Source organism: Macrotis lagotis, chromosome 7, assembly GCF_037893015.1.
Source record: "Macrotis lagotis isolate mMagLag1 chromosome 7, bilby.v1.9.chrom.fasta, whole genome shotgun sequence".
Taxonomy (NCBI): domain Eukaryota; kingdom Metazoa; phylum Chordata; class Mammalia; order Peramelemorphia; family Peramelidae; genus Macrotis; species Macrotis lagotis.
This window is the reverse complement of record NC_133664.1, coordinates 4271967-4299701: the sequence shown is the minus strand read 5'-3', so window position 1 is coordinate 4299701 and position 27735 is coordinate 4271967. Positions and strand designations below refer to the sequence as shown.

Sequence of the window (27735 nt, the reverse complement as noted above, 5' to 3'; positions counted from 1 at the left end):
TAGTAAAGCTTCCTCCCCATTTGTTTCTGATGTAAAGACAAAGACCTGCACTTCTTGGTCATAGTACCTGGCCAAAGGCTTTTGCAAAGGGCTCTTCCAGTTAGAGCCTCAGATCTGACTGCAGGACATACTCCTCCAGAAGGGACCTCACACCTTGCAGGTACTCCTCCCTGGCAGGTCTCCATAAGCTACATTCTCAATGCCCATATCCTTGGAATCTCTTAACCTTGAAGCTCCTGTAGACAGCAACATGTCTACATGGGACATTGCTAACATCTCTAGAAGGATTCATCTTTTTGTTCCTCCCCTCCCAAATGCTCCCCCATGCCAGCAAATACCCCCAAAGAAGTCAAGAACTAGATGTAAAGACAATACATTAGGAAAAATTCTGGATCACTTGGTTTTCTCTTTGGATTAAACTAATCAGGAAGGAAATTATTGAAAAGGGGGTTAAATCTCCCCATTCTCTCAGTTTCAACTTCACATCATTTGGATTTCTGTGTGAACATAGCTAAGAGCTGGATTCTGAGTCCAGACTATTTGTTTAAAAATAATCTCATGGTGAATGGAAGGTTGTTGGGCCCAGACCAAGGTTCAGCACTGCCAAGATTGGGAGATACATTTGTCAGAGGAAGCCCCTCCCCAGAGGCCAGTGGCAGTAGCGCCATTGCAGCTCCAGAAGGATGGGGAGAATTTACACTACTTTTCTCAAAACCCTTTCATTTATGTGGCAGAGGAGAGAGAGAGAGCAGCTCAACTAGGCAGGACAAATGGAGCTTCTTGGATTTGCACAGTAGAAAATTCCCCCAGGTGGAAAGTGCAAATGGCTACAATAAATCTTCATTTGCATTGGTGGGACAGTTCAGGAGAAGCAGATGCTTCATTTTCCTCAAATTCCAGCACTGGAGCAGCCTATAAGCGACAGCAGGGGAGAAATGAGAACTGTAACTGACTGATGCCCACATCAGACAGGCCATGGGGCACTGGGTTATGAAAGGAAAGAAACTGGATCATGAAAGTAAGACTGGATACATCACATAAGGTGGTGAGTGAATAGGAATGTGGGGAGTGAACAGGATTGGGGTGAGCTCCCACTTCCAGGGTCCAGATGTAGGCAGAAAGCCTACCTGAGAGTATTCTTCTCTACTATATGGAGGCCAGATTGGTGGATCAAACTTGAGCAGGGAAGAGCCATCATCATACCTGGGACATTAGCCAATCAGCAAAAGGGCACCTCCATCATTAGCCTCAGAAAGCAACTAATGTTCAGGATGGCCACTGCCACTTCACTCCCCAAAAGAAAACAGTATAAGAGAAACTGCTGCCCAGAAAGAGGCTCAGTTGGGTGAGGAGGAGCATCAGGGAGGGCATCTGTCCATGCCTATGAGGACTGGACTCCCACCAGCCCATCGCAGTCGCCCTATTATATCTTATCTGTCAAATCACTGGTCCCCTCTAGACACCCGTTCTTCTTGACTTGTATGCAGCATTGGTACCCGCCCCCTCACCCGCATCTCTCCACTCGTTTTCTTGAGTTTCTGTGACCTCACTAGTCTGGCAGGCCTCTTTTTGCTTTGGCTGCTCCTCCTCCATCTCCTTTGCTGGGTCCTCCCTAACTCCCACCTGGGGCTTCTTCTCTTCTCTCCACTCTCTTATCAGGACAGGATACTTCATCAACTCCCATTATTTACACAGAAGATGATTGCCATTGTTTCTAGCTCCTCATTCTTCCTCACCCAACCAAAGCCATGTTTCAAGATCACGATTTAAACTCCCATCATCTTTACCAAATGTCCCCTTTTCTCCACTCACACAGGGACCAAATTAGTTCAGGCCTTTCTTACCTCTTACCAGACAATTTCCCAGATCTCCCCATTAGTCTCCCTACCTCAAGTCTCTCCTCTCTCTCTAATCAGCTGGCAAAATGGCTTTCTTAAAGTATAGGTCTGGCCATATCCTTCCCCTACTCAACAAACTTCCATGGGTCCCTAATGACTGCAGGATAATATAGACATGTCTGAGTAGAATTTCATGGCATTCACACCCTGACCCCATGTTGCCTTTTCATTCTCATTCTCCATCTATTCTCTGCTTCAGTCAGACTGGCCTTTGAGCTGTTCCACACATGGGACTTCATTTATTCCCTCTGAGTCTTTGTTCCTTGACTGGAGTACATCCCCCCACCTCCATCTCATAGAACCCCTCCCTCTCTTCAAGACAAAGCTCAAGGATTGTTTTTTACCTGGATCCCTTGTCTCCCTCAGCTGCCAGTACCCTCTCTCTTCTCTCCTTAAATGACTTGGTTCTAATTCTGTATTACTATGTATATATTTTTATGTGTATATTTATATTGTGTCCCTCAATAAAATGAAATCTGGGATTGGTGAACTTATACTTTATATTCCTAGCACCTCACACAGCAGCTGGCACATAGTAGGCACTTACCAAAGCTTTCTTCATTCACATGAATTCAAGAGATTGATTAAAGAGGTTAAAATCATACTGTTGGCTCTTTGGTTTATCTTTTGATAGGTTGGAGCCTGGCTTTCCATGACTCAATTAGGTTTTCCCTAAATGATGAAACAACTATGGAGGAAAAAGAATGAGAAGACCCCAAAGAGCTGAGACCAAGAAAGAAAAAAGTACTTCCTTAGTTCCTCCAAGAACTCTTTAGGGGGGGGGACTCTCAGTGATCTGCCCCTAGCCCAGAGGTAAAACTTCTTAGAAAAGAAAGGATAGTCACTAAATGATCGAGTTGGCATCTTCTCCAGGTTTCCCCAAGATCCCTGTTCTTGAGACCCCACAGAGACTGAACTAGAGGCAGCCCAGCCAAGTGTCTATCAAGCACAGGTGCCCTGGGTTGAACTCATTCACGAGACTCCTGGGCATCCTCAAAGCTCCGCTACAAAGATGCCACTGCTATCCACTTGGCACTGGCTGAAGATAACTCTGAGTCTTGACCTGGTTTAGTTGCTCCCTCTGTTTCCTGCTGCCCCTGCTGCTAGTGTTCCTTCTGCTCCTCTCCTCATTTCCAAAGATCCAGGGCTCATTCCTGTCTGTCTCTATTCTTGTCAAGACCATCAAGAAGAAATGGGAACACAATTTGAGAATATTACCCCATGTCTTCACCTAATTCTTCTATTTGGAAGATCCATAGGGCAGAGGCAGTGGGTGCTTCAGACTAAACCCCTCCTGTTTGATGGTATGGAGAGGGCAGGCAGGTCTAGACCTCTCCCCACCTCTCAGTGCCTGCTGGAGTTGTAGGAATGAGGCCCTCAATTCTTTTCAAATCTGTTTCTGGGTTTATGAGTTACTCCTCCATATGCCTCTTGACTGTGCACTCTTGGAAATGGGAGGACTAATCTGGATCCATCCTGATTTCAGCCAGAATTCTCCATTTTGGGGGTGAAGCATCCAGAACTTTGAATATATCCTGAGTGTTCATATGTAAATGCCCCTTGGACCATCCCTAGTCCCTCAGGTGCTCTCCCTTGTATCCTCCTTTATTAGGTTATACACTCTATTCTCTGGATAGATTATTTATTTGCTCTTCTCAGTGTCACCCTGGGGCTGACTGACTGAGTCAAGTCTCTCTACTCAGTGGGAGAAGATGCCCTGGCCTTTATCTGGGTGAAAATCACAGATCTTAATCCCAGGCTTTAATCAATCAAACAATCATAGATCAATACCTTGGTACCTTATTGAACCTCAGAAGACTCCTCTTCAGACAGAGTAAGGAAATATGGTCACTTACCCTTGGGCAGGGGAGGCTCAATAAATCATCACATTCATTCTGAACCAGATTCATGAGAGAGGTTGAGACAAGTGAGGGTTCCAATAGCAATCCTTGAAGGGGTAGAGGAAGGAAGCAGAGACCTTGGATTTGACCTTGATCTAGATTTTCTACCCCCATTTCTCCTCTGGTTAGAGGAGACTCTATAGGCTTGAGGGAGAAAGGGTCTGAGGATACTAGACTTTCCATCTTCCCACAGAGGTCCACTGGCAACAATGTCTACTTTGTGAGTCAAGAACAGACTAGACATAGACTCATAGCTTCCCAAGGAGCTCAGAACAAAACCAACAAAAAAACAAATGCACCAAATCTATGAGAACTTCTTGAGAATCCCATTAACCGGAGAAAGAGATGTCTATTGATACTCAACTGATAATATTGGAAAGAACACCCCAGTGGGGCATTAGAGAATCATTCCCTTGAGAACTCAGGGGACTCTGAGAGGGCTTTGGAGCCTCACTTTAAGGCCTAAGGCTATTTTGTGGGATGCATGTCTTCAACCTCTTCCTAGGTTGGTTTTCTCCAGTAGAATGTAAGCTCTAGAAGGGCAGGGCCTATTTCACATTTGCCCTGGGATACCTGGAACCGAGTCTGGCACTCATAAATACTTGTTGATAAACTGAGAAGATATTGAAAGACCTTCAAACAATATTTATAATGGGATCATTATTTCAGAATAGGAAGAGACTCAGAGGTGACACAGTCCACCCTCCTTCTTTAATAGGTGAGGAAATTGAGTCCCAGGGAGTTTACATTACTTGCCCAGAAAGACACACCCAGCAGATGATGGGGGGGGGGATTTGAAACTAATTTTTCCTGGCTCCAAGGCCCATCTATATCAGACAGCATCATGTTATGGTGTCTCTATGATGGGTCAGTTTCTCTGTTCAGCAGGCAGTGAATGGGGCCCAGAAGGATGCTTTGGTTCATGATCTGCAACCTCCTTTCCATGTTCTTTGAATGATACCAGTAGGGAGGAAGGAAGCTCTCTGCTTTCTGGAAAGTATCCAGACCTGGGAAAGACATTTGATTTGCTTCAGGTTAAGTAAGAATCGGAACATCAGTGGCCAGAAATCTTTAAATTCAAGCAGGGAAAGAGCCATTACAGAGGATGCTGCAAATTTTCTTGCCTCCTTACATTCCATCCCCTGAATTTTTTTTAAATTTCCAAAAAACGATTTGGTAGTCCCCCTGCTGAGTCTCATCACCCCATCTGAACATTTAACTGGAAACCTGCTCCAGCCCAGACTCGACCCCCTGCTTCATTTTCATAATAGTCCAAGTCTGGCCAGGGGGACTTTGGGAAATAAGCCCATTATCAGCCAGCAGGAGGCATTTCACTGGCTACATTCCTATGCAAAAATTAGACATGAGTATCCTCCTCCCTGACCAGTGCAATCAAGCAGTGATTTCAAGATTGTTTTAGATCCATTAACTTTGTATAAGTGGGAAAAATTGTCAAAAAGTTAAAAAAATCTTTTGGAAAATTTTCTGATTTCATCAAGTCACAAGGAAAAAAATACATTATAACTTAGAAGGTAGTGAAAGTCAAGAAAAAGAATTGTTCTTTGTTTTTCATTCCTGCTTTGCCACCTCCCAGGCTTCTTTCAAGGTCAATCTGGATAAAATCGATTCCCCACCCCCAGTCTAATAACTATCTTTAAGCTGTTCCCTAACTGCCAGCCCTGTCCTGACTCAATACCCAGCCCTCTAGTCTGTCTTTTTTTCCCCCTCAGAAAACCTTTCAGGTTTTCTCTGAATCATAACTCACCATTTGGGGGTCTGAGGCAAAAATCACAAAATGTGTTCTCAAATCAATTTTGTCACTTGTGATATAAAAATGATACAAAAGAAGATGGAGAAAAATTCAGTTGAACTGTAAGCAGAATTAGTTACCAGAGGAGTACCTAAATGACTGAGCCAATGGCTGAGATCTATCTGAGACCTTCCAGAGTCTCAGAGACCAGGCTTGGGCTACACTTTTGCATCTTCTAAATTTCAGTGCCCTAGAGCCAAGTGCCAGTTGCCCTACCCTAGCTGCACTTCAAAGAAAGACTAACCTGCATCATGACCTCCTCCCCCATGGTCGTTCAGAATTTTGGCACCTCAAAATTAGAAGAAACTCATATATTTTTAGTCCAATCTGAACCTAATTAAGAATCCTCAACAAGAAATAGTCACTCAAAAGTTGAAGACTTCTGTTAACGTTAATCTGATTAATCCATCCATGCTACAATGTCACCAGGCACCATGACCAATTATCCCAGGTGAATCTTGCTGAAGTTCAGTATATTTTTTTAGGTTTTTGCAAGGCAAATGGGGTTAAGTAGCTTGCCCAAGGCCACACAGCTAGGTAATTATTAAGTGTCTGAGGCCGGATTTGAACTCAGGTACTCCTGACTCCAGGGCCAGTGCTCTATCCACTGCGCCACCTAGCCACCCTTGAAGTTCAATATCTTGGCTCTCCTTGCTCATCATCCCTCCCCCCCTCCCCCAGCTGCTTTCATGAAGTCATCACCTTCAGAAATGCATCATTTGCAAGATGAAATCACCTCAGCCTCCTCAGCTTGTCCCCCATTCTAAACCTCTGGGCTTCTCACTGCCCCCTCTTTCTCTTGAATCTGGAGGCTACCCGTCCATTTCTTCCTAGTTCAAAAATCAGGGGATCAGAGTATGTCAGAGCTGGGAGGGACCTCAGAGGCCAGTTAGTTTCTTAAATTTCACAGGAGAGGAAATGGTTTCCAAAAGAGAAGGGCCTTTTCCCTGTGCAAACTGGGCCATCAGTGTCAGGGGGGAGATTTTTAGCCCAAATTCTCTGTCTTCAAAACTCTTGTTTGTTGAGCTCAGAATCCTGTGACTAATCCCATCAAAGACTGTTTGAACTCAGATCCTGGATAACTGGACAAACTTTTCCTTCCAATCTGGAGCTTCCCAATCTCTTTTGCTCCCTCAAATTTAAATCCATATTGAAGAAGATAACATATATAAACTTTAAGACACCAGCTACTATTTTACTGACCCTCCCATGTTCCTCCTGTACCTCTACCAGCTCATGAAATGCAACCTGCAAAGCAGGACACAAGCCAGAGGCTCAAATCATCCCCTGAGTTAAGAACTGAGCATCACTAAAACCACTGTGCAGACTTGGCTGTTTTGCCCATGGTCACAGTGTCATTATGTGTCCAAGGTGAGATCTGAACCCAGGCTTCCAGACTCCAAGAACAAAGTTTTCTCCACTATGACAACCTGCCCTTCGGGTTCTTTATAACTAGTCATGAGAGCTATATCATTAAGTGCCACACTCTCAGAATTCATCTTCTACCTTTTTTCTTTTTTTTTCTTTTTTAGCTTTTGTAAGGTAATGGGGTTAAATGACTTGCCCAAGGTCACACAGCTAAGTAAGTATTAAGTGTCTGAGGTTGGATTTGCACTCAGGTCCTCCTGACTCCAGGTGCTCTAACCATTATACCACCAAGTTGCCCCCTTCAACCTTTTTTCTTATCACCAACCAACCCCGCCATCATGAAAAGGGCCACTGTCCTCACAGGCAGTCTTTGTCCCCAAGTCTGTTCAGTGGTTGCAAGGAGGATTTGCATAGAGACTCAATTCTTAGTTCATGTAGTATGGACGTCCTTTTCTCCTGACTCTATATGATACATGTTTATTTACACTGGGATATATAAGGACTCCATCTAACAGAAGGCTCTTCATATCTTGACTCCTATAGATCTCAAAGTCCCTAATTAAGTTTTTTAATGTCTGTCTCCTCTTCAGGGAGTTCTCAGAATCCTGTTAACCTTCTTCCTCTCCCTACCATTGCAAGTGGTCTGTCAAAACAAAGTGATTGGAAAGCCCAGTCTCTCATTCATTCTTCATTAGCCAGTTGATTTTCTTTTTGAAAGCTTTCACTGTTCCCCAAGTCATAATTTTTTTAAGTGATTCATTCTCTTTCCTGACACAAAGCTCTAAGGGAACTGATAACTTATTGTTTTCTGCCAACTATAGGCAATCAATAATGCTGCATAATTGTGGCTTTAACTAAAACATATTCAGAGGGAAAATGATTCCCCTGTTGTAATTTAGCATCTTCTCCTTGTGTCACACAATTCTCTCCATTCCCCATCTCACTGTTCTTGCAAAGGGAACTGAGTTTGAAGCCAAGCATAAAGTGTTACAAAGTGAAGGTGTCACATACCCAGCATAACCACTACTGGGCTTGTATTCCAAAGAAATCAAAGAAAAGGAAAAAAGACCCACATGTACAAAAATATTTGTAACAACTTTCTATGGTGGCAAAGACTGTAAATTGAGGGGAAGACCAGCTATTGGGAAATGGTTAAACAAGCTGTGATGTAAAATATGACTGAAATCAACTGGGCAATAAGAAATGATGAGCAAGGTGCACAGAGAAAAACCTCGGAAGATATACATGAAACTGATGCAAAGTGAAATGAATAGAACCAGAAAAACTTATGCATAGTAACAGCAACTCTGTGCAATGATCAGTTGTGAATGACTTAGTTATTTTCAGCAATACAATTATCTAAGACGATTCTAGAGGACTTATGATGAAAAATGCTATCATCTTCCAGAGAGAACTAATGGATTCTGAATGCAGAGCAAAACATATTTTTAAATTTTCCTTCTTATTTTTCCTTCATTTTGTCTGCATTTTTTCTTTTACAGTCTGGCTAACATAGAAATGTTTTTCATGACTGAAATCAAGTTGTTTGCCTTCTCAAGGAGGGAAAAGAGAGGGAGGGAGAGAGTTTAGAACTCATTTTTTTTAGGTTTTTGCAAGGCAATGGGGTTAAATGACTTGCCAGGGTCACACAGCTAGTTGTATCTAGGACTGAACTCAGGTCTTCCTGAGTCCAGGGCTGGTGCTCTATTCACTGTACCACCTAGCTGCCCCTGGAACTCAATTTTAAAAAATGGAAACTAAATAACCTAATTTTAAAGAGTAAGTGAATCAGACAACAAATCATATAAATAACCAATAATTTCATACAAGATAATACAATAATGAGACAGCATACCAAGATTTGGGAGATATAATCAAAGTAGTTATTAGAGGAAATTTTAAATCTCTAAATACTTACATCAATAAAATAGAGAAAGAGGAGATCAATGAATTAGGAATACAACTAAAAAAAATAGAAAAAGAACACATCAAAAAAACCCCAAATAGATACCAAATAAGAAATTCTGAAAATAAAAGGAAAGATGAATAAAACTAAAGGTAAGAAAACTATTGAACTAAAAAGGAAAACTAAGAGTTGGTTTTATGAAAAAACCAATAATATAAATAAAGTTTTGTTTAATTTGAATAGAAAAAGAAGAAAACCAAATTACTAGTAGCAAAAAAGAAAAGGGTGAATCCACCATCAATGAAGAGGAAATTAAAGTAATAATTTGGAGCTATTCTGTCCAACTGTATGCCAATAAATCCGACAATAAAAGTGAAATGGATGAATATTTACAAAAATATAAATTGCCCAGATTAATAGATGAGGAAATAAAATACTTGAACAATCCTATTTCAGAAAAAGAAATTAAAAACCTTACAAAAAAATGAGTGTTGAATGATTGTACATATACAATCGACATTAGATTGTTTGTTGCCAAGGAGTGGGGAGTGGGAAGGAGTGGGAAGGGAGAGTGGTAGAACAATGTGGAACTCAAAATTTTCCAAATCAATGAATGCTGAAACCTATCTTTACATGGAATTGGGGGGAAATGTTTGGAGTCATCAAATAAATGAATAAAATGATTTTTAAAATGAATGCTGAAAACATTTATGCATGTAGTTAGAAAATAAATATATTTATTTAAAAAAAGAATGTTAAAAACTTTGTTTACACACAACTGAGAAGTAAAATTTAGGAAGATATCTGAAAAATAATGGAATTATTTGATGAATGAATAAAATATTCAACATTTTTCATCAAAAAAAAAGTGAAAATATCTTCCAAAGACTCCTTGTTGGGTCTTTTTTGATAACTAAATGGTTCACTGTGTGGTGGGATAACTTTTCAAGTGAGGTGAAAGTTAAAGATCCGGGCAGTTTCATCATCTTGGTTCAAAGCATTTTTCATTTTAATCCAACAATTCTATCTCCACCAGCCAATGGACTAGACCCAGTTGACTTGTTGGAGGAAGCTAGATTAGAAGAGAATAATTAGTTGGTGGCACTACCCCCAGCTGGTCCTCACTCATTCTCTGTCACTGTAGAGACAGTGATTTCCAATTTCCAGGTCTTCCCTGACTGCCCAGCTACTAGTGACTTCCTTTCTAAGGCTACCTTGCACCTACTTCATATGGATCTTGTCTGTGCCTGCATAGGTGCATGTTGTCTACTTTATTTGGATGTAAGTTCCTTGAATGAAGACATTCTTGGATTATTTTGTCTTTGTAGCTCCAGGGCTTAGCATGGTGCTGGCACTTATTAGGTGTTAAATATACACTTGGTGATAAATTGATTGCCCGATTGGTCATCAGTTTCCATGCTCCACCCAGCAATGTAGATGACAGTCCCTCCATTTCTTTTTTTTTTTTAGGCTTTTGCAAGGCAAATGGGGTTAAGTGGCTTACCCAAGGCCAGACAGCTAGGTAATTATTAAGTGTCTGAGACCGGATTTGAACCCAGGTACTCCTGACTCCAAGGCTAGTGCTTTATCCACTACACCACCTAGCCGCCCCAGCCTCCATTTCTTGAAAGACTTTCTTAAAGAAATATTTTGGTCATAAGATTTGGATTCCCCAAAATCCCAGTGCAAAGTAATGGGGTGTTGTGGTACAGTCCTGTATTAGAGATCACAGGACCTCCAACTGACCCCCAGCTGTACAACTCGACCTCTCTGAGACCTAGAGTCCTACTTTTAAGATAAGAGGGTTGGATTACATGACCAGTGAGATTCTCCCAGATTTACTTCTAGGACCCAATTCATATGAAACCTTGGATTTTCACAGACTGTGAATATAATGTAAGTCAACATGAGTGCAATGGCAGTCCAGGAAGCTCAGGAGATTTTAGCTCCAGGAACAAAGAGCTCTATCCACTTCCAAGTTTTCCCTGATAACACATGTAACCCACAACACAGCACTCCAGGTTATGGACTTACATGGATCCCTCTGACGAGGCAGGGAGTTTTCCTCCTTCAGGTCATTTTCTTTGGTATCTTGTGCCTCCACCCAAATGAAATGCTTAAAGTACTGACAGGATTCACACATAGTAGATGCTTAATAAAAACCTGTGCCTTTCCCTTTCCCATTCAGAGATCAGACTGGGAAAACTTCAGAATATGTATCATATGCCTAGGTTCCCACATATTGGGCAACAGGGGGCCCAAGTCCTCTAGAAGCTCTCGAGGGAATGATGTATACATACATCTAATTTGGGACAGCCTTTATTCCACTTCACAAATATATGGAAAATGTAAAGGATTCACAGAAGTTCATATATATTTGCAGAAAATATATAAAAGACTCGCAATAGACCAGAAACAAGGACTGTTGGAGCACATGTCCAATCACAATTCCTAGAAAAATGAAATAAATTATTTTAAAAATCAAATAAGATTGCTAGAAGAAAAAATTGGAAAAGAAATGAAAGTTATGAAAGAAAAATTTGTAAAGAGAGAGGGAAGAGAAGAGGGATTCAGGAGGTGGGTGAGGAATGGGATTGGGATCTCGACCTGCAGGATTTGGGAACCACCGGCATGTGGAGGACATGGCCAAGCCTGGGAGTGGTCATCACTGAATGGAGGGATTGCTCCTCTTTCCAAAGGTGTTCAATGGAGACTGGGTTGTAGATGAGTACAACATGAGATAAAAGACTCACCCTCACAACCTTTCTTTTATACTGTCCATTGAGGCAGAGATAAGGAAAAGTCTCCCCCCTCCCCCAAACATATATGCAGAAAAGTAAATACAAATATATACAAAGTCAATACCATCCAATCTGTAGGACACGGAAGAGCACTAACAGTGGGGCATGGGGCAGCGGGGGGGAAGGGAATCAGGACAGAAATCCAAAATGAAGCTGAACCTGGAAGGGACAGAAAGGTGAGAAAGGCTGCTGCCAGGAATGGAGCACAGCCCAGGCAAAGGTACAACCTCAAGAGGGAAATCATCTCTTTCAGCTTACCTTGGAGGCAGCTATAGCCACAGTAGCAGCAATGTGTCCCACAGGAAGCTCTCTGCTCTCAGGCATGGGTCTCTGGCTTTCTGCCTTCAAAGAGCAGCAGCAGACACCAGTGAATGGTAAAGAGCTTCCCCAAAGATGCCCCCCCCCAAGTCCATCCACCTAACCACCTTTCTGAACCGTAAGACAGGGATGACACTCATCATTTAAGAGGTGGACAGGCCTGGCTCAAAGGTCAACAGGAAGGAATAGTCAAGGCCATCATCATTTGAGAGATGCCCCCATGGGCATGGTGGACATAGTGCAAGCCTCATGAGGTCTCCAGAGCTTCAAAACCATCTTTTCTGAGCACATCAGTAATGAGTATAAGAGGCGATTCTACAAGAACTGATGTAAATCCAAGATGAATCCCTTCACCAAGTGCTGCAAGAAGTGACAAGATGATGATGGCAAGAAGCAGCTGAAGAAATACTTCAACAGCAAGAAGGAGTACTGCCAGGTGGTCTGAGTCATTACCCATGCCTACATGCACCTACTTCCTTTAAGGGAGAAAAATCTCATCTGATGATGAGTGGAGGCAGCATATTTGAGGAACTGGACTGGGAACATGAGAAACTGTAGCAGTAGGTACCTGTATCCATTGTGTTTGGCTAAGATGAGTTAACTGACTTCGTTGAAGTGATCAAGGACAAGGGTTACAAAGGTGTTTCCAATCACTGATACACAAAGAAATTTCCCAAAAGACCTACTGAGGCCTGGTTAGGGTAGTGTATATTGGAGCTTTGCATTGTGCCCATATAATCTTCTCTGTGGCTCAGACTGGTAAGAAGGGCTACCAAGAAAAAAATCTTTACAAGATTGACCAGGACTAACAAATCAAGGATGGCACGCTGATTAAAAAAACCAATGTGCCCCAAAATTACAATCTGACCAACAAGAGAATTATCCCTCTGGGAGACTTTTGTCCATTATGGTGAAGTGACCAGTGACTTTAACATCCTGAAAAACTGTGTCATTGGGACCAAGAAGTGTGCCCTCATCCTGCAAAAGTCTCTGCTGGGACAGACCAAACATTGTGCCCTGGAGAAGATCAACTGGAAGTGTGTCGACATCATCTCCAAATTTGGTCAGTTCCAGTCAGTGCAGAAAAAGAAAGCTTCCATGAGATCACTCAAAAAGGACTGTCATGAAAAAGGCCTGATGTTTCTAAAGCAACTTGAGCTGGTGGATTCTCAATAAATTTACCTTATTTTTTTAAAGATTTTATTTATTTTGAGTTTTACAATTTTCCCCCAATCTTACATCCCTCCCCCCACAGAAGGCAATTTGCCAGTCTTTACATTGTTTCCATGGTATACATTGATCCAAATTGAGTGTGGAGAGAGAAATCATATCCTTAAGGAAGAAACATAAAAATATAAGAGAGAGCAAGATTACATAATTAAGATAACAGTTTTTTTTCTAAATTAAAGGTAATAGTCCTTGGTCTTTGTTCAAACTCCCCTGTTCTTTGTCTGGATACAGATGGTATTCTCCATTGCAGACAGTCCCAAATTGTCCCTGATGGTTGCACTGATGGAATGAGCCAGGCCATCCAGGTTGATCTTCACCCTCATGTTGCTGTTAGGGTGTACAGTGTTTCTCTGGTTCTGCTCATCTCACTCAGTATCAGTTCATGCAAATCCTTCCAGGCTTCTATGAATTTCCATCCCTCCTGGTTTCTAATAGAACAATAGTGTTCCATGACACACATATACCACAGTTTGTTCAGCCATTCCCCAATTGAAGGACATTTACTTGATTTCCAATTCTTTGCCACCACAAACAGGGCTGCTAGGAATATTTTTGTACAAGTGATGTTTTTACCCTTTTTCATCATCTCTTCAGGGTATAGACCCAGTAGTGGTATTGCTGGATTAAAGGGGATGCACATTTTTGTTGCCCTTTGGGCCTAGTAAATTGAACTTATTATCAAAGAGAGAAAGGAAAATTCATGCCCAGGGAACAAGATGAGAGGGTTGATTGTGTTTGGGAGCCATGAATATGTAGCAAATGACAAGGTCAGCTGGGGCCATCATATGGTAAAGGGTTATAAATACCAATCAGAGGAGTTGGTATTTAATATTTGAGGGAAGAGAGAGAGGCACTGATGCTTCTTAAGCAGGAAGGGAACATGATCAGTGCTTTCTTCATCTCTGAAATGAGGGATTTGGATTCTATAATCTTTCCCATCACTAAATGCTATTGTAAGTAAGTGTAGGAGTATTGCCCATGTAGTTTATGTGTGTCTATATGGGTCTAACTAGATGTGATTCACAGAAAGGCAAGAATAGAGATGTCTACAGTCTTCCCTATCTACCTTTCTCTAAAGGAAACTGATCCTTGTCATCAGGGGAATTAAGAGATCAAAACCAAGAGGTTGTATTTGTTCTACTCAAAGAGGAAATATCAAACTAAAATTCTCTATTTTATCTCCTCTTGAATATTACTAGCATAGGGGAAATTATGTTAAGGTTCAAGCTAGGCTCCCAATTGCTGTCCCTTAATAGAGAAGTCCTATCCCAAGTTACACTCCCAAGGTCTGACTCTCTTCCCACCAAAAGCCACACATAGCATAGAACAAATAGACCCATTTATGCAAACCAATACCAACCAGAAGTCAAAGAAGTTATACATATAAGAGTAACCCAGACAATACACAAAGTGAATGAGTTGTACCACTGGTCCTTCATTATTGAAGAAGACCAAAATGACATCGCTATGTTTGAGACAAATTACAATGTGTCCAGTTGTGGCTGATCAGACTAAAAAGGCTATGGGGTTAAATGAACTTGGAATGCTCTACCACAGGATGGGCACAAATGGTACAAGTGAGGGCACACCATGTTGGGTGGTCCTGTGCCTGTGTTTCCCATGCTGTATGATCATTTCTAAAGTCTTTCAATGAGAATTTCAGGGTGTCTCGGTAGCGCTTCTTCTGCCCCCTTTGTAAGTTCTCCATAAAATGATTCTTTTGGCAAGCCTATATCTGGCATTTTAACAATGTATCCAGCCAGTCATAGTTGCCCTCTCTGTAGAAATGTTGGAATGCCAGGCAGTATAGCTGAGAAAGGATCTCAATGTCTGGAATCTTCTGCCAGGTAATCTTAAGAATCTTCCTAAGAAAATTTAAATGGAAGTGATTGGGTTTCCTGCCATGGTGTTGGTAGATTGTCCAGGTTTCACAGGCATAGGGCAATGAGGTAAGCACAATGACTCTAGGTGGTGCAGTGGATGGAGCAAGTCATTTAACCCCATAGCCTTGTAAAAACCAAAACAAAACAAGACAAAACAACATTGTAGGTGCTCAGTTACGATGCAAGTCCTCACAGCAGTTTAGAGATAAACCTGAGAGATTTGTCATGGACAATTCCATCCACATCAAGGGGGAAAAAACTCATAGAATATGAATGCATACTGTGTTCCTAGTGTAATAAGCTCAGTTTAGAGACTTGAACAAGATGCAGCTCCACTGGGTCATCTTCTTTCTTTCCTTTTAGAGATCTCTCCCTAAAGAGAGACTGAATTGGTGGATATTCATTCTTGAAGCCAGAATTGAGAAGACCAAGATCTCTCTTTTCTGAAGCTCCCATCCACACCAGTCATCTCCTTCCCACCATGCAATTGCAGAGCATCGAGTAATCAATTTCCATCATTGAAGAGTCTTATGCCAATGGGCTTTGAGCCCCTCCTTACACTGGATTCCTTAAAACATGAGAGAAGCAAAACATACTGTCTAACTCTATATACTACAATGTAAAGGAAATAGAGAAGGGTTAAAGGCCAGTGTGCCCAACATTCTGACCTCAGCTGCGATTCAAACAAAAATTATAATGCCAAAAGGAACTAGAGTTCCCTAGGCCTTCACATTTCCTAGTTGGAACTGCAATAACATGGCATTTCAGATTGAGAAGGTACCCAAGTCCCCACAACAACCACCCTCGCAAGTGGTCCATCCAGAGTTTTCTGCCAATCAAGGGGGAGGTCACTCCCTCCCCAAGGTATTCCATTCCACTTTTGGACAGCTCCAATAGCAAAGGGCTCTCCTTGAACTGTTGGCTAAGACATCGTTTTACCTTGTGAACTGAAGAGAGAGCCAGCAACTGACCTGAAGCTCCATAGAAAAGACTGTGACAGAAAAGCAAAGTGTGCCAAAGAGGCTTCCTTTCTCCTTTTATCCTCAGCAACAGCATGAAAATCAGCCGAAGTTCCCAAGCCATTGAGAAAGGGCAGAGATGGTTAGAGTCCCACATACTGCTACTGTTAATGGGCATATTTCATCATTTCAAAAAAAGAAAATGCTGGGTGGTTACATTAGGATTTGTGACCTAAATTGTGGGGAAGAAAAGTTTTCTTAATTTACTTTAAAATGCTAATTGTGGCGAAAGACTGTGGGGCTCCTGGAAGTTTATCTAAAACAATTAAACCCACAACTCATGGTGGTGCCTTTCATTCACATGGTCTAGCCTATATTCCCCCGTAATGTTAAAATCTTGAAAGCACAAAAAACAAATATGCCATTTTCTTAACCTTCTGCTTAATGTAGCCCATACCCTGAGAATGCCTACACGTCCCTGCATACAAACAGCCCCAGTAATCTTCAGGGAGCAAGGCTGCCTAACAACCTATTGGATATATTAATGCAAATAAAACATCTGGATTACCAGGGTTGTGGTTGTTTTTAAGTCTCCATTTTCAAACTGCCTGAATAGTCAAGTAACATTTTAACTCCCTGGGATTGTGTCTGGCCTAGATAAAGAAATCTGACTGTACAAAACAAAACAAAAAAAAAAGAGGAAAGGAAGCTGCCCTCTTCCAAGCCCATCACTCATCATCTAAGATTTTTGGCCATGTGAAGAGGACATTCTAGGAAATACATCTGTGTTTTGGAGCCACCCTTCCCTAATTGGAAAGCCTTAGGAGTTCTTAAAGCTCTTTATTCCTTGGTCCAAAATACACTGAGACAAATTCCAGCCACCAAGGAGGCAGCTGGACCCAGGACAAGGCTCTACCGGGAATTAACAGAAAGCAGTAGAGGCTGTTGTGGATCCCCTGAAGCCTCTTTCTCCTGATCTGCTCCAGAAGTTTGGTCTCTGTGTTGACAGCAGACAACAAAGCCTCAATGTTATCATTTATGACAGGCCGCACACAGTGATAAAGAGGAAGGGACCAGGACCGAAGCAAACGACAGTCTAAAATCCAGAGGACAATTGACGGCGACAGCTTGGGGCCTTCGCCTCCTAACAACTATTTCATGCCAGCTCCTTTAAACAAGCGCTAAGCCTATTGACAAGAGTGAAGGCTGAATGAATGAAAGTCAAATGGGAAATCTCATTAAACACCGCCAGCAGCTCTAGACCATTATAAATTTCCCAACATGGCACCCAATAATCCAATAAGGATATTATGTTTCCAATAATGCCATAAAGTATATCTCATTGCAACTAATTAAAAAAGTAGATTAACACAGCACAAGCTCTTTGTATCAGGAAAAATGATTTTTTGGGAAAAATGTAAATAAATGACCTTACTCACCAAGAAAGGGGACTGACTAGCTATTTGTCCATCTGTCAGAATGCTGTCAGCTCAACTATCTCAGGAGGGAATTCCAAATCTCCTAAGGGGTGTGTGAGTGTGTGTGTGTGTGTGTGTGTGTGTGTGTGTGTGTGTGTGTGTGTGGATTACTCACAACACTAGCTATATATGTGGAATGAGAAGGATGCTATGATTCCTTTCATTCCAAGAGTCCAAGGTAGTTTCTTATCACTCATCTTAATCTGGGTTTCTCCAGAAATAATCATGTTCATTATACCTGGATATTCCAGTAGAGAGATGTATCCAACTTGCCCCAGCCAAAGCTGAGCTGCTTGATGGGGTCAAATCAGGCTACAGGACTGTCCTCATCTTCTCCATGGCCAGGAGTAAACTTTCCCACTGCTCAAATTATATCCCAAGTTTGAAGGAGTACCATTGCAGAAAGACAGTTATGGATGGTGGGTGGATAGAAGGACCAAACACTTATAGATGACTCTGGGGATCTCTGCTCTTGCTACTAATTGCCCCTTAAACCAATAAATATTCCCTTTGCTTCCCTGGACATCCTGCCAGGCAGATGTGCTCCCCAATCAGACCTCAGAGCTCTGAGGAAAATTTTCCAGACAAAAACAGAACAATGAAAGGTCATTATTTTTATCATGTTCAGAACTTGAAATGGATCCTTCTTTGGGAGGAAAAATGTCATCCCAAGTTCTATCCAATTTGGAGGTAGAATTTGTATGCTGTTCTCTTTACTATTTTGCTAGGCCACGAGACCCACTCCTATGCCAGAAGTCCATGGGTCAGCTGTATCTTCAATGGGGCATAGATAACTGGCTAGTACAGCCCTGGGCTCCAAAGTTATCCCAGCCATACCAAATGACTTTTTCTTCTCATATTTTGGAATAAATATTCTGGACTAAAGAACCTGCAGGTAACTGGGCAGACAGACCAAGGGATCCCTATTGTCTACCTCCTTAGAGTATATTTGCCAGTCTGGGTCATCCTGAATTAGATAGATGAGTTATCTTGACAATTCTCCAAGAAATCCTGAGTAGAATAGAGGCATCTTGAGGGTGCAGACTATTTGTTTCTTTGTATCTCCAGTGCCTATCATGGTGTCTCCCCTCTAGGAATGAATGAATGAATCAATGAATGAAACTTGCTCTGTCTCAAGTGCTGTGTTAAGAACAGGGGTGTAGGGGAAAGAAAGGGAGACAGTCCCTGCCTTCAAGGAGTTCACATTCCAATGGGAGGTTTTAACTTTAGGGCAGATGTTAAAGTTCAGTGGTCCCCAGGGTGCAATGACAAAGCAGATGGCAATGGAAAGGTTTGTTCAGTGGTTGAATTGATATTCACATCTGCTATTGAGCCATTAGGCAGAACCGAGGACCCTGGGAACCAGAACACATCCTGGTTCCTCCCAGGCCTTCAGGAGCTGGGCCAGATCACATGTGCATGAAGGCTAGCTACTCCTCTGAATAAGGGCCATTAAAGTTCACAGCAGATGGTGGCCTGGGTCAGTCTAGGAGCACTGACATACCTGGGGCTCTTGACCTCAGGACCTGGCAATGAGGGACTTTGGTGGCCCTTCTTAGGCACCTCTCCCTGGATGCTTGAAGCAGGGCCAGTGGCCAGGGGTAGGGAGGAGGGACTGCCATTTTTGGAACTCGGAGGTCTAACTGCCCAAAGGTAAGGATTTAACAAATTAAATAAATCATTAATGCTGAGAATGGGGGAAATGTTCTCATTTCTTCTTTTTAAGAATGTTGTTGATATCTTTTGGATTTTGCATCACTTTCATTTCCTAATTCTAATTCCATTTCTAACCTTCACCCATCAAGAGAACCTTCCCCTAGAATAACAGATTAAAGAGAAAAGAATCAGTTCATCAAAGCTAACCCAAATATCCATTGAGTCCAACATATATGCAATGTTCCACAGAAATCTCTTCTTTGGGACACAACTTGGTCACTGTAATTACCTAAATGCCAGTTGAGTCTCTGGCCACCATTCTCTCCCTTACTGTTCCTATTTTTTTCCTGATTCGGCTCACTGTACTCTGCATCTGTACTTTCAGCTTCCCAGCTGACCCCAGTGTCATTTTGTACTCCTCAGGAAGACTCCATGACACTCATGGCCCACAATTTCTTTACTCATTTCTCAGTGTGTGGGCATGTTCCTTGTTTCTGCTTCCTCACTTCTCCCCAAAGTTCATCTCTTTGTATCTTGGTGATTGACTTTGTTGTACAATGGGCCTCATTTTAGGGTTTCTGAGTCAAAGGGTCTGGACAGGATGGCCATCCCAGGCCTGCTGCTAAGGCCTGTAGTCTGAGGTCTCTCTTGATCAATTGGTTCTTTTTTCAGGTCCAGTGTTGTTATAACAGATTGTCTCCCACAGTGCAAATCCAATTGATTCTCCGACTGGCAGCCATCCAAAGCTATCTGGACAAGCAAGTGTCACTGAAGTGAGGACTTCAACATTTCTTTTCCTTTGGGTTTATCAGTAGTTTTCAAGTTGTTGAAATGATCTCAGTTGCACTGAACAAAGTCATCCCTCCATCTTTGTCCCCCCCACTGTCCTTTGAAACAAAGCCCAGACACCATATGTAAGTTTATTTATTATCTTCCAAGGCTTGGGACTGGAAGGTGAGTTATCAAATTAAATTGATGAAAGTTCTATTGTGAAAACCCTTCATGACACTGGGAAAAAATCAATAGAGAAATAAAGTTTGTAATGTTCAATTAAATGAATGAGTTAGTAGGTTAGTCTAGAAGTGTAGGTGTGCCTAGGAATGGGACCCTTGGTATCCTGCCAACTGCAAAGGCTTCTTACAGAGCTGCCTTTATGGCTTATGGCAAGAGAGCTACCTGTTTGATGTATGAAGGCTCAGGATAATGACTGGTAGGTACCAGAAGGAGACCACTGCAGGTGCCAGGTAAGATGACTTCGAGTTGGGAAAGTCATTTTTTATGGGAACACCAAGAAATTGGTCTGGTTATGTATGGTGTTGGTCAAAAGATGATGAACATGGGGCAGCTAGGTGGTGCAGTGGATAGAGCACTGGCCCTGGAGTCAGGAGTACCTGAGTTCAAATCCAGCCTCAGACACTTAATAATTGCCTGTGTGACCTTGGGCAAGTCACTTAACCCCATTGTCTTGTAAAAACCAAAGAAAAAAGATGATGAATATGGAGCTTGGCACTGTATCTGCTGGCACTACCTGGTGACTACATAAGATATTTGAGCAAAGGAGAAAATTCTATCTCAAAGATCTTCAGCAATAAATAAGCTGCTCCCCAAGTGCCTCCTTCTGCCTCCCCAATCATCTTTTTACTGCCACTATTTCCTGGAGGGAGGGAGGGTGGCAGAATAGATGACACTCTGGCTTTGGAGACAGGAGAACCCCTGCTGAAGTCTTGCTTCTGAGCCAGAGTAGCTGGGCCAAGTCAAGGCCAACTGGGCCCAAGAGGATTCATCAAATTCTGACCTTTGGAGGGGAAGACATTTCATAGTTTAAGAGTACATTAGACTAGCGACTATACTGATGATGTATTCAGGTAGGTAACTCTCAGCTAAGGAAACTCTCTCTGCCAAGGCAGGTTGGCACCTCCTCTGAGGGAGGCTGAGAGTTTCCTGAAGCAGTGAGAAGTTGAGTGACTTGCTAAGGTCACACAGCAGATGTGTCAGAGGCAGACTTGAACCGTCTGGCTCTATGTCCCCTCTGTCATGACATGGCTCAGGATTACTGTTGAGGATTCTAATGTCATTATAGAAGAATCTGGTTTGATGCACTTGGAGACTTATACTGAGATGGGAATTTTCCCTGGAAGTAAATGGCGGTTCACCCAATTAGGAGTCTCAGTCACATCGAACCTCATCAGATTCTTGCCCTCCAGTTTCCTAGGGGAGGCCACCTGGGCCCAACATCCACAAGTCTTTGGTTTTCTTTGCTACTTCTTTAACTGAGCCACCTCATCTTCCTTCTTCAAAATGGAACTTGTCATTCTCCCCAAACCTTCTAGATTTCTCTATTACTGTTAAGATACTTCCATTCTCCTAGTCACTAACCTGCACATCCTCCCCTCCTCTCACCCATAGCCTCGATCCTATCCACTGCCAAGGCTTATCCAGTTGGCCATTTTAGCACCTCTTCTCTGGCCCCTTCTCTGCTCCAACACTCCAACCACCAAGATACAGGCTCTCACTCCCAACAATGGGACTCCTTCAATGGTTCCTGGGTGTGGGCATAGGGATGAGGGTCTCCCTGCCTCTAGTCTCTGCCCCCCCCAGGCCATCCTCCACTCATCTCTCAAAGTCATCATCCTAAATCCCAGTTGTGATTACATCAGCACACCAGGGCCACCAGGATCAACAGCAGCCTCTGTATTCAAAGTCCTTTATAACCCAATCTCTCCTAGCTAGCCAATCTCAAATCCCCTCTTCCCAGTCCTCTTTATTTCCCATATCAGTCTTCATGCCACTGCTCACCACTGAATGTCTGTGCACAGTGGTCTGTGCACTGTCTGCCCCATTAGATTGGAAGCTTCTGGAGAGCAGGAAATGTTTATCATAAAGGAGATCATACTTGTCAGTGCTTAGCAGGGTGGCCGGACATGCAGGAGGACCCACAAATCATCCCTTGTAACCTTGGGGTTAGCTCAGCTCCTGGACCTTCATCAGTGTCTCTCCATTCTACTTCCTTCTTCTACCTTGGTTTCTCCCTCCTCTCCTGCTCCTCCTTTTCTCCATCTCTCTTCCCTTTCCTTTGGCACTCCCTCTCCTTTCTTTACTCTTCTTTCTCTTACTGCCTCTCTGTCCCCCTTCCTGCTTTCATTCTCATCTCTCTTCCCTGCTGCTTTCTTTGCTCACCTGTTCCCATCCCTCTCTATTCACTCTTCTTTCTTTCTGTTGCTATCTATCCATCTGTCTTTGTGTCTCTCCTTTCCTGCTTCCATTCAGGCTGGCCAACCCCTGGATCTGGGAGACTTCACTTTAATATCCATGGAAGACCCTCGAAGGTAGAGTTCAGGGGCCACCTCCCTCAGCCCCTCCTTGCTCAGAGCATTTTGGTTGAATCTTTCTCACATTCTAATAGCCACCCGGCCACTTGTTTCCTGCCTGCTGTCCTGAAGAAGCTCCCTAAGGGTCATTTTGGTTTTGATGCTTCTAGCACTGAGTACCTGGCTTCAGTCACAGGTCAGCAACCAGAGAGGGCTAGCCTGGCTCTAAGGCCCAGGACAGCAGGCATTCCTACTTAGTGAGGTTGTCTCCTCATAGATTGGTAAAGCGAGGTTTGGCGTACTGACCTGAATTCACATCCTGCCTCAGATCTATGCCAACTATGTGACCAATCTCAGTTTGCTCATCCATAAAATAGGATCACAGCCCCTCCCCCCTCAGACTGTGGAGGTAGAAAGGAAATGACCTTGGTAGAATCATGCAAACCCTATGGTGCAACAGGCATATTCATTAGTGCAATATCTGACCTGAGTTCTTACCCAGTCTTTCATGACTCAATGGGTCTTGCCTCAAACAGAACTCTGGAAAAGGTCAAGTTTAAAAGGTCCAGATACTCACTGCCTGCTGGCCATTGTCGGCCTTTGTCCTGACACTGGACTAGCTGAGACCAGAAGCTGGTGACTTTGGGCAGCTCTGCCTTCCCTAGGTGAGACTTCACTCCAGGTTTCCTCTTTGAGAAGGGAAGACAAACAACCACTACTAGCCGCTAAGGAGGAGTTTGTGAAAGAAGGGCCCGGACCTTGAATCTACATCCATTGGTACATAGAGAGCTGGGACTGGAGTCAGAGAGATCTGAATTCAAATCTGATCTTGGAACTTACTTATATTGAGGTCACAGTGAGACCTTGGCAAACTACTTAACCTCTGCCTCAGTTCCTTCAAATGTAAAACAGGAAGAACAATAGTGCCTACCTTTTAGGCTGTTGTGTTTTGAGGATCAAGGGAGACAACACTTGTCAAGTGCTTGCTAACACTGATTTCCTTCCTTCAGTCTTTACTGCCCCATTTGGATTGCACGCCAGTGGCTTCATTTATCTGTGCATCTGTTTTCTAGAATATCTTTTTAAAATGGGGCAAAAGCTGCCAACAGTTTCCCAAAGGGACTGAATTCTAAGATTTAATTACTGCAAATACCCTGTAGTCAGATCAGCTCCTACAGACATGGTCTCTAAAGAGCCGTCTGACCAGCACCTTGAAGGAGGAGACTTTGGACAGAATCACTGGCAACCAGTCGGCCCAGGCCAGAAGATGTCTAAGTGGATGGAAGGTCCATAGTCTCCACAATGGTATGAGGGTGGTGGGTCTTGCTACCATGCCTCTAGTCAGCTGCAAAACCTCAGGGATGTGGCCCCCCATTATTGGGGATGTCTCCCAGAAAGAGCCAGGTTCAGGAGAACCGGGGAAGAGAGATTGTAAAATATGTTCTTTTCTGTCTCCTTCACACTCCAACAATGCCCGATCTTCTCCATCAGAGACAGTTTGGAAGGTGCTTCTGATAGGAGACAAAAGGGAGATGGATGTGAAAGGGGCCCAGGCCGTTAGACTTGGCTTCCTCCTGTCATCTGCATCCGTTCAGGGGGCAGCCCTGGGAACAAACAAGACTTCTCTTGGATGACGGCTTTCACAGGTCGAGGCTAGTCAGCAGCTGGCTTGGCATCTCCCTCCCTCAATGATGGACCTTTGACCCTTAGTCACACAGGAGGGCTGCAGTCTGCTGCCTTTACAGACAGGGAAAATCCTCAGGATTGCTACTGTCAGTCTTAGGACTGAGTCAAAGAAACTTGATTAACTTAACAGAGACATGGCTATCTGCCCGCCTCTCTGCTTCAGATTTGATGGTGTGATACACATAGAACCACAGAGCAAAACTTGGGTGTTGTTGGGTCATTTCATTTCTGTCTTCCTCTCCATGACCCCATGACCCCATTTGGGGCTTTCTTAGCAGAGACTCGAGTGGTTTGCCATTTTTTTCCTTCAGCTTACTTTACAGATAAGGAAACTGAGCCAGAGTGAAATGATTTGTCCAGGGTCACACAGCTAGGAGGTTATCTAAGAGTGGAGTTGAACTCAGAAAGAAACTTCCCAGCTGCAGGCCTGGCACTCTGTACACTATGACACCACCTAGCTGCTCCTTTAAAGCATAACCATCACAGGCTGAATAAACCATTCACCCAAGATTCTAAAGTGTAAGGAGCACTTTGTCCTTGGGTGGGGCAAACCTCAAGGCCAGATGGCCACCAGCCCCATCTGATGGACATGGTGTGACCCCCCCCGCCAGGGCTGGCTCTAGAATCACCCTCTTCTGCAGCACTGCTGCCAACCCCTTTCTGAGCTATTGAAGGGATGAAAAACAGATTCTGATTGGGTTGAATGACCAGGCCCAAAGAAGAATTAATGAAATTAACAGGAAATATCTACTTGGTGGGAGCTCTCTCCTAGAGTTCACCAGAGCTCTCTCCCCAGGCCACAAGCTACTGCTCTAGCTGTGGTCAGCCAGCTTCCTTCCAGGCCCCCGGGTACCAACTTTGCCCATGTGGAGGTTATTGGGGCTCAACTGCTGCTTTTCAGATAAGAGCATCTGATTCTGTCTTCTCTGTCCCCAGCTCCCACAATCCATCATTAGGGAGGACAGTAGGCCAGGGTTGTCAAGCCTACTAATGAGCCTACATGCCCAATCTGCAGTTTCCCTAAATCTCTGTCCTCCTCACACATCCCCAAAACCGAGGCTCTCCCTAGAGGCAAAGCCAACATTCCAGGAGCCACTCCCATGGACCCTGCCAAGACCATGCCACAGGCAGACCCAGATCCCACATCAGCTTCTTATGGAGGCGTACACTTCTAGACATACAATCCACACGTGATTTATGCTTCATCACAAACCCCAGGAACTGGTTTCCAGACCACGTGAAGCTAAAGAACAAGATGGTGAGGACCAGACAGCCATGACTCAGCAGGAGTCTGGGGGTCTTTAGGGAGAGGGATGGAAAGTGGACCTGGGAAGCTTTCAGGAGGGCTCATATTAATGTCCACCTGTACCTTCTCTGTAGCCTTGGAGAGCAGCCTGGGCTTAGGACACTGCAATGACTTGACTAGGGTCACATAGTCAGTGTCAGAGGCAGGACTTGAAGGTTGGTGGTCCTAATCTGAGGCCCAGCACTCTATCCATTCTCCTGCCCTGCTCTCAGTGAGTGGTCCTTGTATTTGGTCTCAGTAGCACCCATGGAGAGCTCTGTATTCAGTTGTGAGGACCCCATTTGAGGAAGCTGGATGGTATTCAAAGGAGGACATCCATGTAAGGAGGGAATGAGGATGTTTGACCCAGAGGTTGGGGGAAGGGGGGAGGGAAGTCTTGGCTTCAAGCACCTTCTTGATGTCACTTGGAAGATGGACTGGACTTGTTCTGCCAGTGGCACAGGATGGACCTGGGGGCATGGGGGAGTGGGAAGACTAGCAGCCAGGCCAGTCATGCCAGCACCAGAGGCAGCCTCAGCCTTGTCTTTCAGGTAGTTGAAATTTGGAGCTTAGTGTCTGGCTTCTGCCCATCGCATATGATGTCACCAGTGACAACTGGGAAATTCAGCAAAAGCTGTTCAGATACCACAATGGACAAAAATGGGGTTCACATGTGTGCACACATGTGTTCATGTTGCATATAATCTACACACATACCATTGTACACATACTGAACATACACCATGCCACACCACATACCCACCATACATACACCCACATGCCATACACCACAGACACACACCCACACACACTGCAAACACACACCATACTGTACCACATACACCCCACACCAACACACACCACATACACCACACACACACAATGCAAACACACACTATACCATACCACACACACACACACACACACACACACACACACACACTCACTTAAACAAGTGGGGTTGATTTGTTTTTCTCTCTGATTGCTGTGTGCAGACCAACTGGTCTTCACTTGTGAGCTTGAGTCTAGCAGGTCCTTGCCCAGACGGCCTCATTTCTGACTAGCGAGCCATCCAGGGCCCCTTGCTGGAATCAGAATTTTTTTTTCATGCTGTAATGTTGGGGAATCTTTATTAAGGTAAAATAACCCAAAGGAACAATTTTCCCTTTATAACCTGGAAAAGTACTCAAGGAGACATTGATTTTTCTTATTTTGTGAACTGAGAGAAGTGGGTGCTGCCGAGACGGAGACTCTGACAAGGGGCAGGGCAGTCTCCTGGGATCCACACCGGCTCACTTGGCTGGTCTTCCACACACTTTGTGTCCTCTTGTTTACAATACACGGATTTGCTTCCTGTGTGTGAGGGTCATTGGTACAGAAAGGTGTGAGGAGTGAGGCTCACTGGTACAAAAGACTAAAAATAAAAAGGATGATGAAGGAAGAAACCCGCTTGGGGGATCCCCTGAAATGGATGCTGGTGAGAGCAGCTACAATGAAGGAGAAACATCCAATGAGCCCAAGATATGCAAAGTTCACAGGCCCAAAAGCCAAGAAAGAAGAGTCTAGACAGAAATGCCCAAAGGTTTGGCTAGAGACCTGACCAAAGGAAGGGAAAGTTTATTGCCTGGGTATCACTGAAACTTGATAGGCTAAAACTCACAACTGGCTTATGACCTGAAGGGGCCTAGCTTATTCCAAAAGAAAAAAAAAGACAGAAGAGCTAGAGAGCAGGGAAACCTTGAAAACAAAGGGATTAACTTACATTGGACAAAAAGGAAACAACTCTTGGGGGGAAATCCAAGAAGGAGAGTGGGAAAGCATGGTGGAAACCTCCTGGGAGAAGGTCCCTGGGAAGCAGAAGGGGGAAAAGCTGAGGAGGAGCTGGGGAGCTGGGTGACAGACCTGACCCAACACTGACCAGTTATTCAGACCTCTGTTGATGCCCTCACTCATACCACCAAGAGCAACGAGAGCATCTGGTAGCTTCTTGACTCACCTGGATCATAATTTCATCCTTTAAAAGGAAAAGGAGTCAATGTTAGGATGTAGGAAATGGATTTAGAAGATGGATATTCCAGAAGGACACATAATTGAACTATAAATAGTCACAGAAACCATATTCAGGACCTAATTCTCAGGAACTGGAGTGTATGTGAGTGTACATATATGAGTATATATGTGTGTGTATATGGAAGTGTGAAAATGTTGTGTGTGTATGTGTGCACATTTGTATGTGTGAAAACAATGG

At 43.6% G+C, this 27735-nt stretch overlaps 1 protein-coding gene and 1 pseudogene across 2 annotated transcripts in view; one reads left to right on the top strand and one right to left on the bottom strand.

The window, feature by feature from the left end:
- The window catches only part of PHF14 (PHD finger protein 14), a 258656-nt gene that overhangs the window by 35975 nt on the left and 194946 nt on the right, over nt 1-27735 (bottom strand). The window contains exon 18 of one of the 2 annotated variants that reach the window (XM_074195390.1): nt 13415-13660. The exons of the other annotated variant lie outside the window; for it this stretch is intronic. Within the exon in view, the coding sequence (XP_074051491.1) occupies nt 13613-13660 (48 nt within the window). The 3' untranslated portion in view covers nt 13415-13612. Of the gene's footprint in view, nt 1-13414; nt 13661-27735 lie in introns of those variants that run through there. 2 annotated transcript variants of the gene reach the window in all.
- Nucleotides 11883-13178, top strand: LOC141492795 (large ribosomal subunit protein uL3-like; annotated as a pseudogene).